The sequence below is a fragment of the Lates calcarifer genome, linkage group LG17 (assembly GCF_001640805.2).
Source record: "Lates calcarifer isolate ASB-BC8 linkage group LG17, TLL_Latcal_v3, whole genome shotgun sequence".
Taxonomy (NCBI): domain Eukaryota; kingdom Metazoa; phylum Chordata; class Actinopteri; family Centropomidae; genus Lates; species Lates calcarifer.
The window spans coordinates 9,000,794-9,014,281 of NC_066849.1; the positions used below are offsets into that span (position 1 = coordinate 9,000,794).

General features: G+C 41.5%; 1 protein-coding gene across 1 annotated transcript in view; it reads left to right on the plus strand.

Annotated features, from left to right (window-relative positions):
* Nucleotides 1–106: 106 nt before the first annotated feature.
* hcn2b (hyperpolarization activated cyclic nucleotide-gated potassium channel 2b) overlaps nt 107–13,488 on the plus strand; it is a 46,521-nt gene continuing 33,139 nt past the window's right edge. The window contains exons 1-3 of the mRNA XM_018667277.2: nt 107–2,638; nt 4,605–5,028; nt 10,308–10,469. Coding sequence (XP_018522793.1) covers nt 1,770–2,638; nt 4,605–5,028; nt 10,308–10,469 — 1,455 coding nt within the window. The 5' untranslated portion in view covers nt 107–1,769. The remainder of the gene's footprint in view (nt 2,639–4,604; nt 5,029–10,307; nt 10,470–13,488) is intronic.

Below are 13,488 nucleotides of genomic sequence, written 5' to 3' on the forward strand. Positions count from 1 at the left end.
CAATAAGGAGTAAATTGTATAAAATATGTAACTGACTTTGTGAACCTGTACAAAAACTAAACCTATAAAAAAAAAATACTAATTCACAAAGGGAAATAGCTAAAAGTTAAATGTGTGTTCACTGTTTTCTTATTTATACCTTGTTTACCATTGTTATTAAAGGACAGGCTCACAGTTTTAATGTTTGTCTTAAAACAGGTTCCCATCTGATCGCTGAAAGCTTGCTTCTTGCAATCATTCCTCCTGTCCATGCTCGCCATTAAAAGATCCCATTCTAGTGCTCTTCCGGTGTAAGTGATAGGACGCAAAATCCACAGTTGTATGGTGCAGAAATACACTCAAAACTTGAGCTGTTGTTAACGTGGGGCTCAGCAGTCCGAGTCAGATTAATCAAGCGGTTAATCTTCCAAAAAGTACAAAATTCCCTCTGTGTTTTCCCAAAGTGTTTTGGGCTGTGGTGGAGGGACAGTAACACAAAGTGGTGGGTTCACACTAAAAAAACAAACTTGAGTAGATCTCCATTTCAGCCTGCTGAAGTCTGTCATATCAGCCTCAGATGAGCTTGAGAATAGTATTTTTTTTTACAACAAAAACTTTCAGTATACATGTGGGCCCCTTACTACTGTGTGAATCTCCTTTAAACTCAGAAAACCACTCTCACTGGAGGCTTTAGTTTTTACAGTCTAAGAAGTTGTCTGGAACTACGGTTTGGGCTTAAACACACCAACACCAATGGGGCAGTTGTACCCACACGTAAAAACACTGTAACCCCATTGGAATGTGTTAAAGTCAAATAAGAAGAATGAAAAAAAGAGAGAAAAAAGGTTGTGCAATGCATGATTGTAAACTCAACATTTTAGTCAGTTCTGCAGAAAAAACACAGTAAATGCAGTTTTTAAGTGCCTGATATTCAGTAGGGAAGATACAACTGCTGCCACAACAGTAAAAGGCTATGCGCACTGTGCTAATACAGACAGAAACGCCTTTATGGTCACGCAGGGAGCTTGAGTAGGTGCAATGTGTAGATTTGTCCACAAGGTGGAGCCCTTTAACCAAGAGAGGGAGCGCGCGACAGTTGAGGCAGACTACAACCAACGTAAAGCAACAGGCGGACGTTGTTGACACGGGATCCCAGTCTAGTTAAGAAAGCCTACATATAGTAGTGCATTTGTTATTGATCACCTGACCATGGCGAGGCGAAATGTTATTGGCTGCTGAGCCCTTTTTGATTGAGTTATCTGAGGTCAGTAGTGGATGGCAAAAGATGGTGAACTTGGTGGTTTCTTGTGACCTTCATTTGTCAGCCTTTGTCCTGATGTTGTTTGGTTCCAGCAGGTGAGTTTATTTATGTATTTGATAAAATATTTGTTTGTTTATTCACGAACTTATTAGATTTTAAATTCTACATACACTGTGAGGCTGGGTGTGTCCCGGTTTGACAAAATTGCTTTCTTTCGTTCACATACAGTATTTTCTTCAGTATTCTGTGTAAGCTAAGCCCAAGGGTAATGTTGTCGTCTTTCTCTCTCTCTCTCTCTACACACACACAATAACAGCAGCCAGGTTGCAGCCATGGCAACGCCACCGGTGCGCTGTTATCCTAAAGTGTTGTGAATGGAAAGCAGAGGGCCGTTGCTGCTTTGAACTCCACATTCCTTCCTCCGCCGCCGCCCAGTCTCGCCGGGAGGTTCAAGGTTCGGGAGTGTCCGTCCATCCGCCCCCCCCCCCCCCACACACACAATCCGTCTGTCCGTCTTTGTCTGCCGGCGATGGACGAGGCGGAAGACGGCGAGGAGGAGCCCAAATTCCAGCAGCCACGACCACCTCAAGTACCCAGCTTGACCGGATGCGAGGATCATGGGAGCAGCGGAGGAACCAAGATGAAGAAATTTACGCCAGGAGGCGGAGCCGCGTCCATTGCGCGCAAAAACTCCAACAACAATGAGCTCTGGCTCTTGCAAGACGAGGACTCCGCACCTCTCAGTGCCAGTGGCAGCACAGCCCCCACTCTGTCACGCCAGAGGGATGCTGCTGGCGGTCGAGACGGCTCAGAGTCAGACCACAGGAGTGGAGGAGACACAGTGTCAGAGGCGGGAGTGATAGGAGAGGGAGCTATCGGTATGATATGCAACAAAAACGGAGATTGTAGAAGGGACCCGACCAGTTCAGGGAGTCTCTCCTCTCTCATCTCAAGACAGGAGAAGCAGGCAGATGGAGTAGTAGCGGCAGCAGAAGACGGCAAGGGGCAGGCTGCGAGCATGGACGGCTCTGTCACTTCACCGGGGTCCCTGACACAGGGGCCCGGGGCCGAGGTCAAGACAGCGGCGGCAGCGATGGAGAAGAAGGACTCCAGAGTTTCCTTCTCCAATGCCCCAACCAGTAAAGGACAGACTCCGAGTCAGCAGTCGAGAAATTCTGTCACATTCTCCAAAGCCGAGGACGGCTCTCAGATAGTGCCGGACGATGGAGATGCCAGGGGGAATCAGACTTACATGCAGCGACAGTTCAGTTCCATGCTTCAGCCCGGAGTTAACAAATTCTCCCTGCGCATGTTTGGCAGCCAGAAGGCAGTGGAAAAAGAGCAAGAGCGCGTAAAGTCAGCGGGTAATTGGATTATCCACCCATACAGCGACTTCAGGTATGGGTCCAATTGAGTTAGGCTCATAAACAGTGCATCCTATCAGACTGAGTGAGTCTGCGATACAGATAAAGAGCATATGATGTTTGAGTCTGTGGATATGTTGGTGCCCCGTCTCCATACCAAACAACTTTATATGAGGAAATACAACAAATAGAGTAGAAAAAGAATATTTTCCACTGAATGCACATTAGAAGTCGACAGCGGGCTACACATCAGCCCAAAGGGATAGACACAATAGTGTAAATAAATGCGTAAAATTTAAATTTTGATGTTGATGTGCTTAAATAATCGATGCCAAATAGGTTTAACTTGTGAGCAAATACTCTCGATCTCAGCAGTGAAGAAAATGACAGCGCATGTTGCCACATTTCAGGAGGATAACTGTAATATCTCACATTTTTAGATACTAATAAAAATGTGTTTTTTCTCACAGAAATACATCTTTCAGTGTTGAGACTGCGTTTCACACCAAGTGGTTACATTAGTCCGACTGGGTGTCCGGACAAATCTTGCTTACATTCGCAAAAAAAAAAAAAAAAAAGCAGTAACTGCAGTGTGATGTATGTATGCGTAACAGGCAAGTGTCCTCAAAAAAAGCCTCCTTTAATGGATTTCGTTTTAAAGTTGAACTTGACGTGAAGTTGAAAAAGTTGCGTTGCTGAGCCGGAATGCGTCTGAACCTCTGTTTCAGCACCAAGGACAGCTCCTGCAGTTATTAAGAATGAAAAACAGCAGTGGTCTGAGGGTAAACCCAAACAGTCTCGGCTCAAATTTTTCTTTCAAAATATTATGAAATGACATATTAATTAGTGATTTATGAGGAGAATAATGCCCACTAACTGTTAAAGCTTAACAACAGGACATTCATGACTCAGCAGCACTTCAATCAGTTCCTCCCTTCTCTTTGCAGTCTACCACCTTACTTCCTGATCACAGAGCAGTGTAACTTCAACTCTCTGAACAAGAATGACACAAACTTACAGAGCTGCAACTAATGATTATTGTTATCATTAATTATTCTGTCTGTAACGTTCTTGATTATTGAAAATAATAAATGACAATAAATAGTGACGCCTCATATTTTCCATAATCACCTTGTCATAAAGCCGAATGTGATGCCTTCAAATGTCGTGGTTTGTCTCATCAATGGTCTAAAACCTAAAGATGTTCAGTTTACCATCCAGTTAGATAAAGAAAAACAGCAAGCCCTCACATCAGAAATACAGTAACCGGAGTGTGTTTGACAATTTTTGCTCGACAAATTGATTAATTATTGATCAATTAGCAAAATAGATGCTGATTAATTCTGTTGATCAACTGATCAATGCATCAACTAACTGTCTCAGCTCTAAAAACAGTTTTCACTCCTATAAACCAATATTGTATCACAGGTTTATTGTGTGGTGTGTCTGTTTTTAGACAAATAAATGACCGGATTGTGGGCGATGGAGCATAAAACTGTGACCGCTCAGATGTGCTCAGGTCTCCATACCTGTCTCGCTGCTTGTCCTTGGTTTGACCTTGTCCTTTGTCGAATGATATAAGTTCTCTCACCAGGAGCGCTTGGTGAAAAAAAAAGCAGGCATTTCATCATCAAGATCTGCCACCTCTCTCTGTGGTTTCGGGTGGCGCTGTTTTCTGAATGTGTGTGTGCGGCCCTTGAGAGTGCATTGCCTTATGATACAGAGAAAGCTAGAAATACCACTTGTCGTAAATCAAGCCCAATCAGCATTTTTGTTGGCATGTGATATGCACAGCAAATAGCAACGCTGTGATTGTCTAGACATCTGTATTTCAGTTTCAGACTGGGCTCATACACTGAAATTGGCTTAGATTGTGCACTTTACTGTGTAACTATCATGTGTCATTTCCCCTTGTATTTCATAGTGTGGTTGGCGTCTAACCTCTTATAGTCTTCTACTCTGTCTTTAACCACCTTCTCCCCACTCCTCTACTCCATCAGGTTCTACTGGGACTTCACCATGCTGATGTTCATGGTGGGCAACCTGATCATCATCCCTGTGGGCATCACCTTCTTTAAGGACGAGACCACCACGCCCTGGATCATCTTCAACGTGGTGTCTGACACCTTCTTCCTCATGGACCTGGTCCTCAACTTCAGGACGGGCATCGTGTTTGAGGACAACACCGAGATCATCCTCGACCCCAAAAAGATCAAGAAGAAGTACCTGAAGAGCTGGTTTGTGGTGGACTTTGTCTCGTCAATACCTGTGGATTATATCTTTCTCATCGTGGAGAAAGGGATCGACTCAGAGGTGTACAAGACGGCCAGGGCGCTCCGCATTGTCCGCTTCACTAAGATCCTCAGTCTGCTGCGCCTGCTGAGGCTGTCCAGACTCATCCGTTACATCCACCAATGGGAGGAGGTAGGCTGAGTTTCAACATTTAGTATACAATCATGGAAAGAGGGGGCTTTGGGGTTTACTTCACTTTGACTAGTAAAGGCAGTGTGGGTGAGGTTGGATAATTAATTTCAGTGTCATTAGGTATAAAACAAGCATAATGGCCTGAAACTCATTAATGAATGAGAAAATCCTGTTAGTGGTATATGAGAAATACAAAATGCACAAGTAAAGCACACAGCTTAAACACAAGGGATACCTCTGTTTTAGGTTGTTTGCTTTATCTCTGAGGAGGTAGTTGTCTCACTAATCTGCACCATCTGTGCAGCTGTCCATAAGCTTAAGGGATAAAATATTGACCAATATCACTTTTCTATGCAAACACTGAGCTCATAGATACATTTTTGGCCATACTGCATCAAATTAGATTTTTCAAGACTTGTGTTAAATGTTACATATATTTAACTGTTGAATGATAATTTCCCAAGTCTAACAGTCAATATATTGTGACACCATAGCCATAATAATCATCAATAAAAGCAGAAAAACAGACAGAAAATATTTTTAAAAAAATGAAAAATGAGAGTCAATAATACGAAACAATCTGTGTTTAAAACATTCATGTCCTGTAATTTATATTAACATTTTTATCTTTGCACATCATATATTGATATGGGAATATCTATATCTTGCCAGTATCAGCCAGTAATATCAGCTTGCTCATATATTGATCTGTTTTCATAATACCTGCCTCCAGATATGGTGACTCTGAGTGTCAAAACAAAACATTTCAGTGACATTTTACAAAACCCATTTCCAACATTTCAGATTACAGAAAGAGTAGGACAGCACCTCTTTTTTGTCATTTAATGTGAAATGTTGTGTTTTAACCCTCAGAGCCACCATTCCCACCATTTCTCCAGTTTGTTAGTGAAAGTGCAGTTAATGGTCTTAGTCTCACAAAATTACCACTTTTATTGCATAAAAAAATAATGAAATTGAAAATGAAATTGACATTTTTTTGTATCTTCCCATTGGCTCTTGGTTCTAGAAATAAATAGAACCAGAGAGATAAATCAGCCAGGATGATTTATTGGTCGATTAAGCTAATTGCAGCCAAATCATATCTGTGTATATGTTGGCTGATAACAAGCAAGAAGCTGCATTGTAAAAATTCCAAAGTAGATTTTAAGTAATTTAGAAATACTGTTCACTATGAGGCAATGACAAAATAATAATAATAATGATACTAAAGAATTCCTAGCAAGATTGCTGTTCATGTCATGTGTTTATGTTAAAAGCTACTATCAGCTGATATATTGTTATCCCTCAACTGCCATATGATGATATTGACATCAGCTTCAAAAATCCAATATTTTTGGATTGTTGATACTCTGCTATTTCTTCAACATTTACTTTCTTCACCATTCATGTGCAGATCATAAGAAAGTGCTCACACACAGAGCTATGTTTGAATCCTATATTATGAATCCTGCTGGTGAATTCTAGGGTCTAACAAAAGGCTCATCAGCAAAACCTCTGCCATCAGAGCTATACTGATGATCACTGATGTTTTATGTAAAAGTAAGCTGCTGCTTGGATGTTATGACAAAGTATTGCCCCACTACTTTGAATTGTGTTTGCTTATAAAAAAGAGAAACTACTCATCTTGTGCTCTCATTAATAATACAATATTGGATTCTAGTACTGTGGTTTATGTCATATATACAAGTAATTCTGTTTGTATATTAAAACAATCCTCCACTGTATAATTACTTCCTGACACACAAAAAATAAGGTTTTACTGTGCTGAATAGCAATAAGCCTGATAGCCGGGTAATAGCTCATAAGCCAGTGTACTGATGCAGTTAGGAATTCATGAAAAATTAATTTGTGCTTATCAGTAGGAAACTGAAAAGGGATTTCCCAAGGTTTGAACACTGCCACCAGAGATGTTAATTGCTTTTTTTTCTCATGAAGAGAGCTACCTTTTCCATATTTTTATAATTGTTTTAATGCATTTCAACCAATCAAGGCATAAAACAGTTTTAAATTGATACTCTCAGAGTGGCTAACGCAGGAACACAAGCTTCACTGATTACATTACACAACAGGAAATAATGTTTTTCTCTAGATGGATGCATCGTCTCATGCTGCTATATAAACACAATTAACCCTGGTCTACTCTGTCTGTGTGTGCTTTTTTTGTCTCTACATAAACCAAAGATCCCTATTTGGCCTACCCAAGCATTTATGAATCAAATGTGTGCATTCCCGCACTCTGAAAATAACCACTGCTCTTCTGATTACAAAGTGATAATTTGAGCTTGACAAGAACCCTAATTACTGAGTCAAATGCACACAACTGAATGCTCCTTTGCTTCCACTGAGCCCTCGCCCTGATCAGCTTAGATGAGCTGAGCTGTGCTTTGCTCAGCTCGACCCAAACGTGGCTGGCTGTTAGTTCCGCGCTCCCCAGTATGGCTCAGCTCGGCTCAGCTTAGCTCAGCTTGCTGCAGAGGGGTTTCCTGAAAGATCATCTCAGAGTTGTGATGATTTCACCGTTTAGCCCAGCTGTAGGCCAACCAAGTGGAGAATACTGGACAAAATGATGCTGGTTGTATTTTTGACATGATTTCAGAATAGATGTATGTATGTGTGTGTGTGTGTGTTGTGTGCTTGACGCAGCAGTAGAGATAAGCGTTGACAGGAATAACCAGAGCAACTTCCTAAGGCAGGAAGTGTGTGTCAAGGCTCTCCACTTGCTGGAATGCCTTTTTCATGAGGCACGCAACGATGGTGAATGGGTGGGAGTGTATGCACAAGGGTGGGGTTTTGGTAGTGAGGGTTACATTTTAACTCAGTTCACCAGTTTTCTCTAAATGTTGTCGTCTGAATCATCTGGATCTAATTTCATGTGCAGAAGACAGGAGGAGTACGAAGTATTTTATGTGTGTTTTTTTAAGCTGTGAGTTGTGGTCACAGTAATGTGCCTTGACCCAGATTGTGGTCTGACAGTGACACATGGCCAGGTGCTGTTCTGGTGTCGAGGGGAACATTAGTCCTGGAGCCTCATTAATCATGATGGGAATGCTTCCTAATCACAGGGCAGGGCCTCACAGTGTGTTTCCCTCTCTCCTTCTCCAAATTAGCAAAGTCCATTCGCCATTACAGGAGACACAGTCCTCAGAAAAAAGTAAAGAAAGTAGTGTCTTTGGCATTTGGTCAAAAGAGATGTTTAATGCACAGGCAGCTAAGACACACACTAAGCTAAGGCACACATGCTAAAGTGGTTTAATTCACCTGGTGTGCAAATTACACATTGAATAAAGTCCAAAAAAAATCATGGGATTTAATTAACATGTCACTGTGGGGCCAGGGCTACATGAGCAACATGAGCCAGGTGCTCATGGAGTAAGATGTTACAGTGGTTGGCCTTCTTGTGTTGGCACTGTAACTAGCAAGAGATATTTGCACCCCGGGGGTTTAGTAGGAGAGCAGGTTTTGACATTCAAGTGAGCTGCGAGTTGAGCGCAGAGAGCCCTCTGAGGTGACGGGATGAGTCACCAAACATCCCGACCCGGCTGCACCCCAACTGTAAAATCACAACAGAGGCAGCTCTTTTATCCCGCTCCCCCACACACACACACACACACACACACACACACACACACACACACATACTATCTGGCCTACTTCACATGTAGGACGATTCAAGTGAGAAATAAGCCTTTGTTTTTGATCTAAGAAACCATCAAATTGGCCCATAAAGCAGGGCTTTCCAGTATGTATAAATATATATATATTTACCACCATATATATACCACATGCAGACTTACACACAGTGTCTGGCCTACTTTCCTTGTAGGATAATTTGCTCATCCCTGGTGGGGATATAGGCTTTTGCTTATGATTTAGCAAAGCATCCATTTGGTACAGCTAAGCAAGGATTTCACACCAGTGCAAATACTTGCATGTAAAACTACCCACATACACACACAATTGTTACAAGGTCTGGCCAAGAGCCAGCGAAGCCACAGTGTGTGGTGTTTACAAGGCTGTGACCACAATACCAGCTCCACACAAATGAGCCTTCTTACCTGAGGCGAGTAATGCTAAGAAACAGCAGAGCGAGGCCAGTCTGGGCTGCTGATCAAAGCTTCATCAGCGCCTGATGAGGTTTTATCATGACTGAGTACAGACCACAGACTCCGTGCTTGTTCATTTTCCCCACCTGGTTATAATTTAGAACCTCAGCATGACACATTATTTGACTTCGACTGAGAAGGAATGACATGTATCACATTTCAGAATAAGCTTGGGAAATCTAACTTTTTACTGAAAGGCTAGTTTGATTGAGTTATCCATTCCTGCCACTCGCTCTCTTGATGTGCTGATCAACTTAAAGCTGCACTAATCATATTGATATATTAACCACAGGTTTAATATTAAATGTATATATTTAATACTGCTGGTGTGAAAGGGGTTGCTTATTGTGTCAAACTCATTCTCATTATCATCAGACTGAGCATTTTGGCATCTTTCAGCTCATTGTTTTGGTTTTCTGGTCTACAACTTTACTTTTCTGCTTTACATTGCTCTCATAGTGTTGTTTTCAGACACAGTTTTTTAAAACCTTATATACACTACCACCTATCAGGTACAGAGCAACATTATCATTCATTTAGAGTTGTCTTTTTGGTTGCCTGATGAATGTACGTCCAATAGTCACTAATTTTTACCTCTATTTTTGGTCTCTACCAACCACTGAGGGAAATATCTGGCTCTGTAGCTGCTGAATGCTTCACTATGTTCATTAGCTAGCTGACAACAGGTAGGGTACAGTGGATTTTAAAGCTGCGTCCTGAGAACAGCTGTCTGCTCCGGCCGTTAAGGACTATGAGAGTGGTGAGAGTGAACCAGAACAGTAAAGCTGAGGAAATGACAGCAAATGACTTGAAACTCAGTATAAAGCTAAAAGAAGAAAAGAGTCTACCACTACATCTTTTTTTCACACTGTCATTTGATACATTGTTTCTGTAAAAATATCGATTATAGCCGCTGTAAAAGCTATATCTACTGAAATTACCCCTGATGAAGGACATACAGAAAGACTCACTGTTTAAAACTGTCTTCTGAGTATAAGAATATGCTGGATGTCCCATTTGTGAAAGCAGATTCAGTGTTTATGTGGATTCAGTCTGAATCCACTGATTTGTCATTCTCTTCACACATCTGTCTCTGCCTTTTCTCCTCTCCACGTCTGTAACCCTCTGTCTGCCCATCTCTTCTCCTCCTGACAGATCTTCCACATGACCTATGACCTGGCCAGCGCTGTGATGCGAATATTCAACCTGATTGGTATGATGCTGCTGCTGTGTCACTGGGATGGCTGTCTCCAGTTCCTTGTTCCCATGCTACAGGACTTTCCATCTGACTGCTGGGTCTCCCTCAACAAGATGGTGGTAAACAAAATGCTCAGTGTTTTTTTTGTGCGTGTGTGTGTGTGTTTGCATAAATGTGTGCGTGCAGATGTTAAAGGTATTCGCATGGACATAGGCAAAGGTGTTTGACAGAACAATGGCTGCTAAACTAGAGCATAAAACAAATCCCCCGTGGAGCCTGAAGGTGTGTTATTTGCAGGCAGATGGGGAAATGGGATTTATTTAAAGTTGAGGCTGCACACATGCATGCACAGACACACACACACACACACACACACACACAAGCCTGGCCTCAATTAAACCCTCTCTAGTTAAACCCAGGAGACATTCCACTGTACAGAAAACAGGAGTGAAGGATGAAAAAAGAGCCTGTTTTCACTCACTTCATACAGCACGTCATGTGGTTTGTTCTTTAGCCATTCTCTTCTTCATCTCTCTCTCTCTCTCTCTTGTGTTTATTTCTCCTCTCAGATGTCCCTCTCTCCTTCTAGCTGGCAGGTAGCTTCTGGCCATCTGCTGATAGACAGACCATTAGGAGAGGTTTCCTCCCAAATTACTGTTGGCATGAAAGGAAAACTCTCTGGACGAGCAAGTGGTGGCAACATTCAAGCTGCATGAAAAAACAATAATCGAACCAGATAATTAATGAATAATCAGGATTAAAAGAAGATTCATTTTGGCCTTGCAACCTTTATCAACCAACAAGGATTCAGCAAGACAAACCCATTGCTTGCTCAGTTAACCTCTGGAACCCTGATAGCTCACATTATATGATGATACCACATATACAAGTATGTACAGGTTTCCAGTTTATTAGGTAAACCCAGCTTATAAATAACCATAGACTAAATATGAGAAACATCTCAGTTGAACAGGAACATAAACTTAAGCCTCCAAAATGACCAGAAACTGACTCAGTACTTCTCACACATTCATGAGCGAGGAATTTCTTGGAGGTCTGTTGCATTAGACTGAATTTATTTTAGCCCAGTGTACCTGATAAACCAACAACTGGTGGTTATTTTTTATCAGCTTCTTCCAACACTATGTTGGAGCTATATGATGCTCATATTAAAGAGAATATCCAGATGTTTTTGCATTTTAGAGAAGTTTTCACAAAACTGCATAGGATTTTAAACTAAGCTCTGCAGGGCTAACACATAGATCATTACTGTGATGCAGAGATTTGTGCCTCTGCTGTGTTCAGCATTTGAATTAGGACCTTTCCCAAAAATGATACAAGGACCAACACAAAAAACATGTTCATGCTGCTTCATATAAATGGAATAATATGAAATTATTTGCTGTTTTAGCAGCACTTGTGAAACACAGAGGAAAAACACAGAAATACAGAGGAACCTCAGGTAACACTTTTCCCCATTTGGGTGTTTATCATGTTGGGCTGAAGCCCTTCCATCCTGTCTGACTCGTCACTCTGTATTGGAGATAACAGATTGAAAGTTGACTGACATGGCTAGAGGCACAGAGAAGTCAGGGGATATGAGCAGTGTAACACGTATGCTCGCTCAGCCTGTCACTCAATACATACCATTTTCACACTCCTTTTTAAAAAAAGATCTACATGCTGTATTTTACATATAAAGATACACACACACAATATGTTTGTGCCTGCAGAAAAATCTCTTACTCTTTAGAATTCTAATAGTATTGCAGGCCTCTTAGTAATAAAACCAAGAGAGACCAATAATACATGCTACTTATGATAATTATATATATAGATACATAATAATTATGCTTAAACTCTGGAACTGGCAGCAATGTTTTATATTTTATAATTGAGTGATGGTGCAGGTGAGAAGTGCTGGTGAGAACTTAATGAAGGGTTGTAACCTGTACGGAATATATAGAGTTTATACACTATACATTTGAAGAAAAGGTTATGGTGAAATGATTTGGGTGTAACCACAGAGAAATGTGGAATTGTACTAACAGGATAAATGATTTGAGCCTTGGAGAGGACAGGTCGCGTTGACAGGAAAGGGAATCACTGCAAGAAGAATGCTGAAAACTATGGAGAAATAGTTGTCACTGGCAGGGAAAATACAGTTTCCTGATTGACATTAACATCAGCGTCCCACCACTGTGACAGAGCCAGAGGATGTCATTGGCTGACTGCTACTTAGTGCTGTAGGATCAGAGGTTCAAATAATTTTTAACTGGCTTGTGAGATTGCTTAAACTATTTCTCGGAGGGAACATCACATCACATCTTTGTTGCATCTAAGGAAGTTCAGCAGACTGGATAATTCCGTCTTCATGCTTTTGTCAAGCACAGGCTGTTTCCTGAGCTGCTGAACGCTGCTGTCGCTAAGGAATGTTTCATATGCTGAGAATGAACTTCCTAATTTTGGCACATAGATTTGTGACATTCAGGCCTCGAAAATAGTCCTCTGATATCACTGTGTAACTATGATACACTGGTGTGTGTACTTGTGTGCATTAGAGAGAGAGAGAGTGTGTGTGTTTGTGTGCGTTTGGGGGTGTGTGATCTCCAGGAACAGATGGATCTCACACCCATTGACCCTAGGGGACATCACTGTTGCTTCTCTGTCGTTCCATTTCTCCTTTCCCGTTTCATCTCCAGCCATCTTTGTTTGTTCTCACTCTCCCTCTCTCTGCACGCACGCATGTCTTTCCCATGTCTGCGGATGCCAGCGAGAAGCCCACTGCCATGTGCCAGCCCTGTGTGTCACTTCTGACTAAGATGCAGGAAACATAAGAGATATCATAAACTTTGAGAAATGTAAGCGATTGCAGTTTTAATGTTACTGGTCCCCACTTGCCTCCTCTCAAACGTGTCTACTCCCTTGGCATCTGGACTCATTCTCTCAGTTCACAGTTGGAAATATAAATGTGGTGATTGTCTTTTATTAGCATTCAACTCCAATTCAAAGTGACATTTCGTGTTGTCTTCCAATCTCAGAGAGCAAGCAGTTTCTGTATAGCACAGTGACATTAATTTCTATAATGTTAATTATCACCAAAGGCTATGAGTGCAGAGAGAATATATTGTTGTCTAT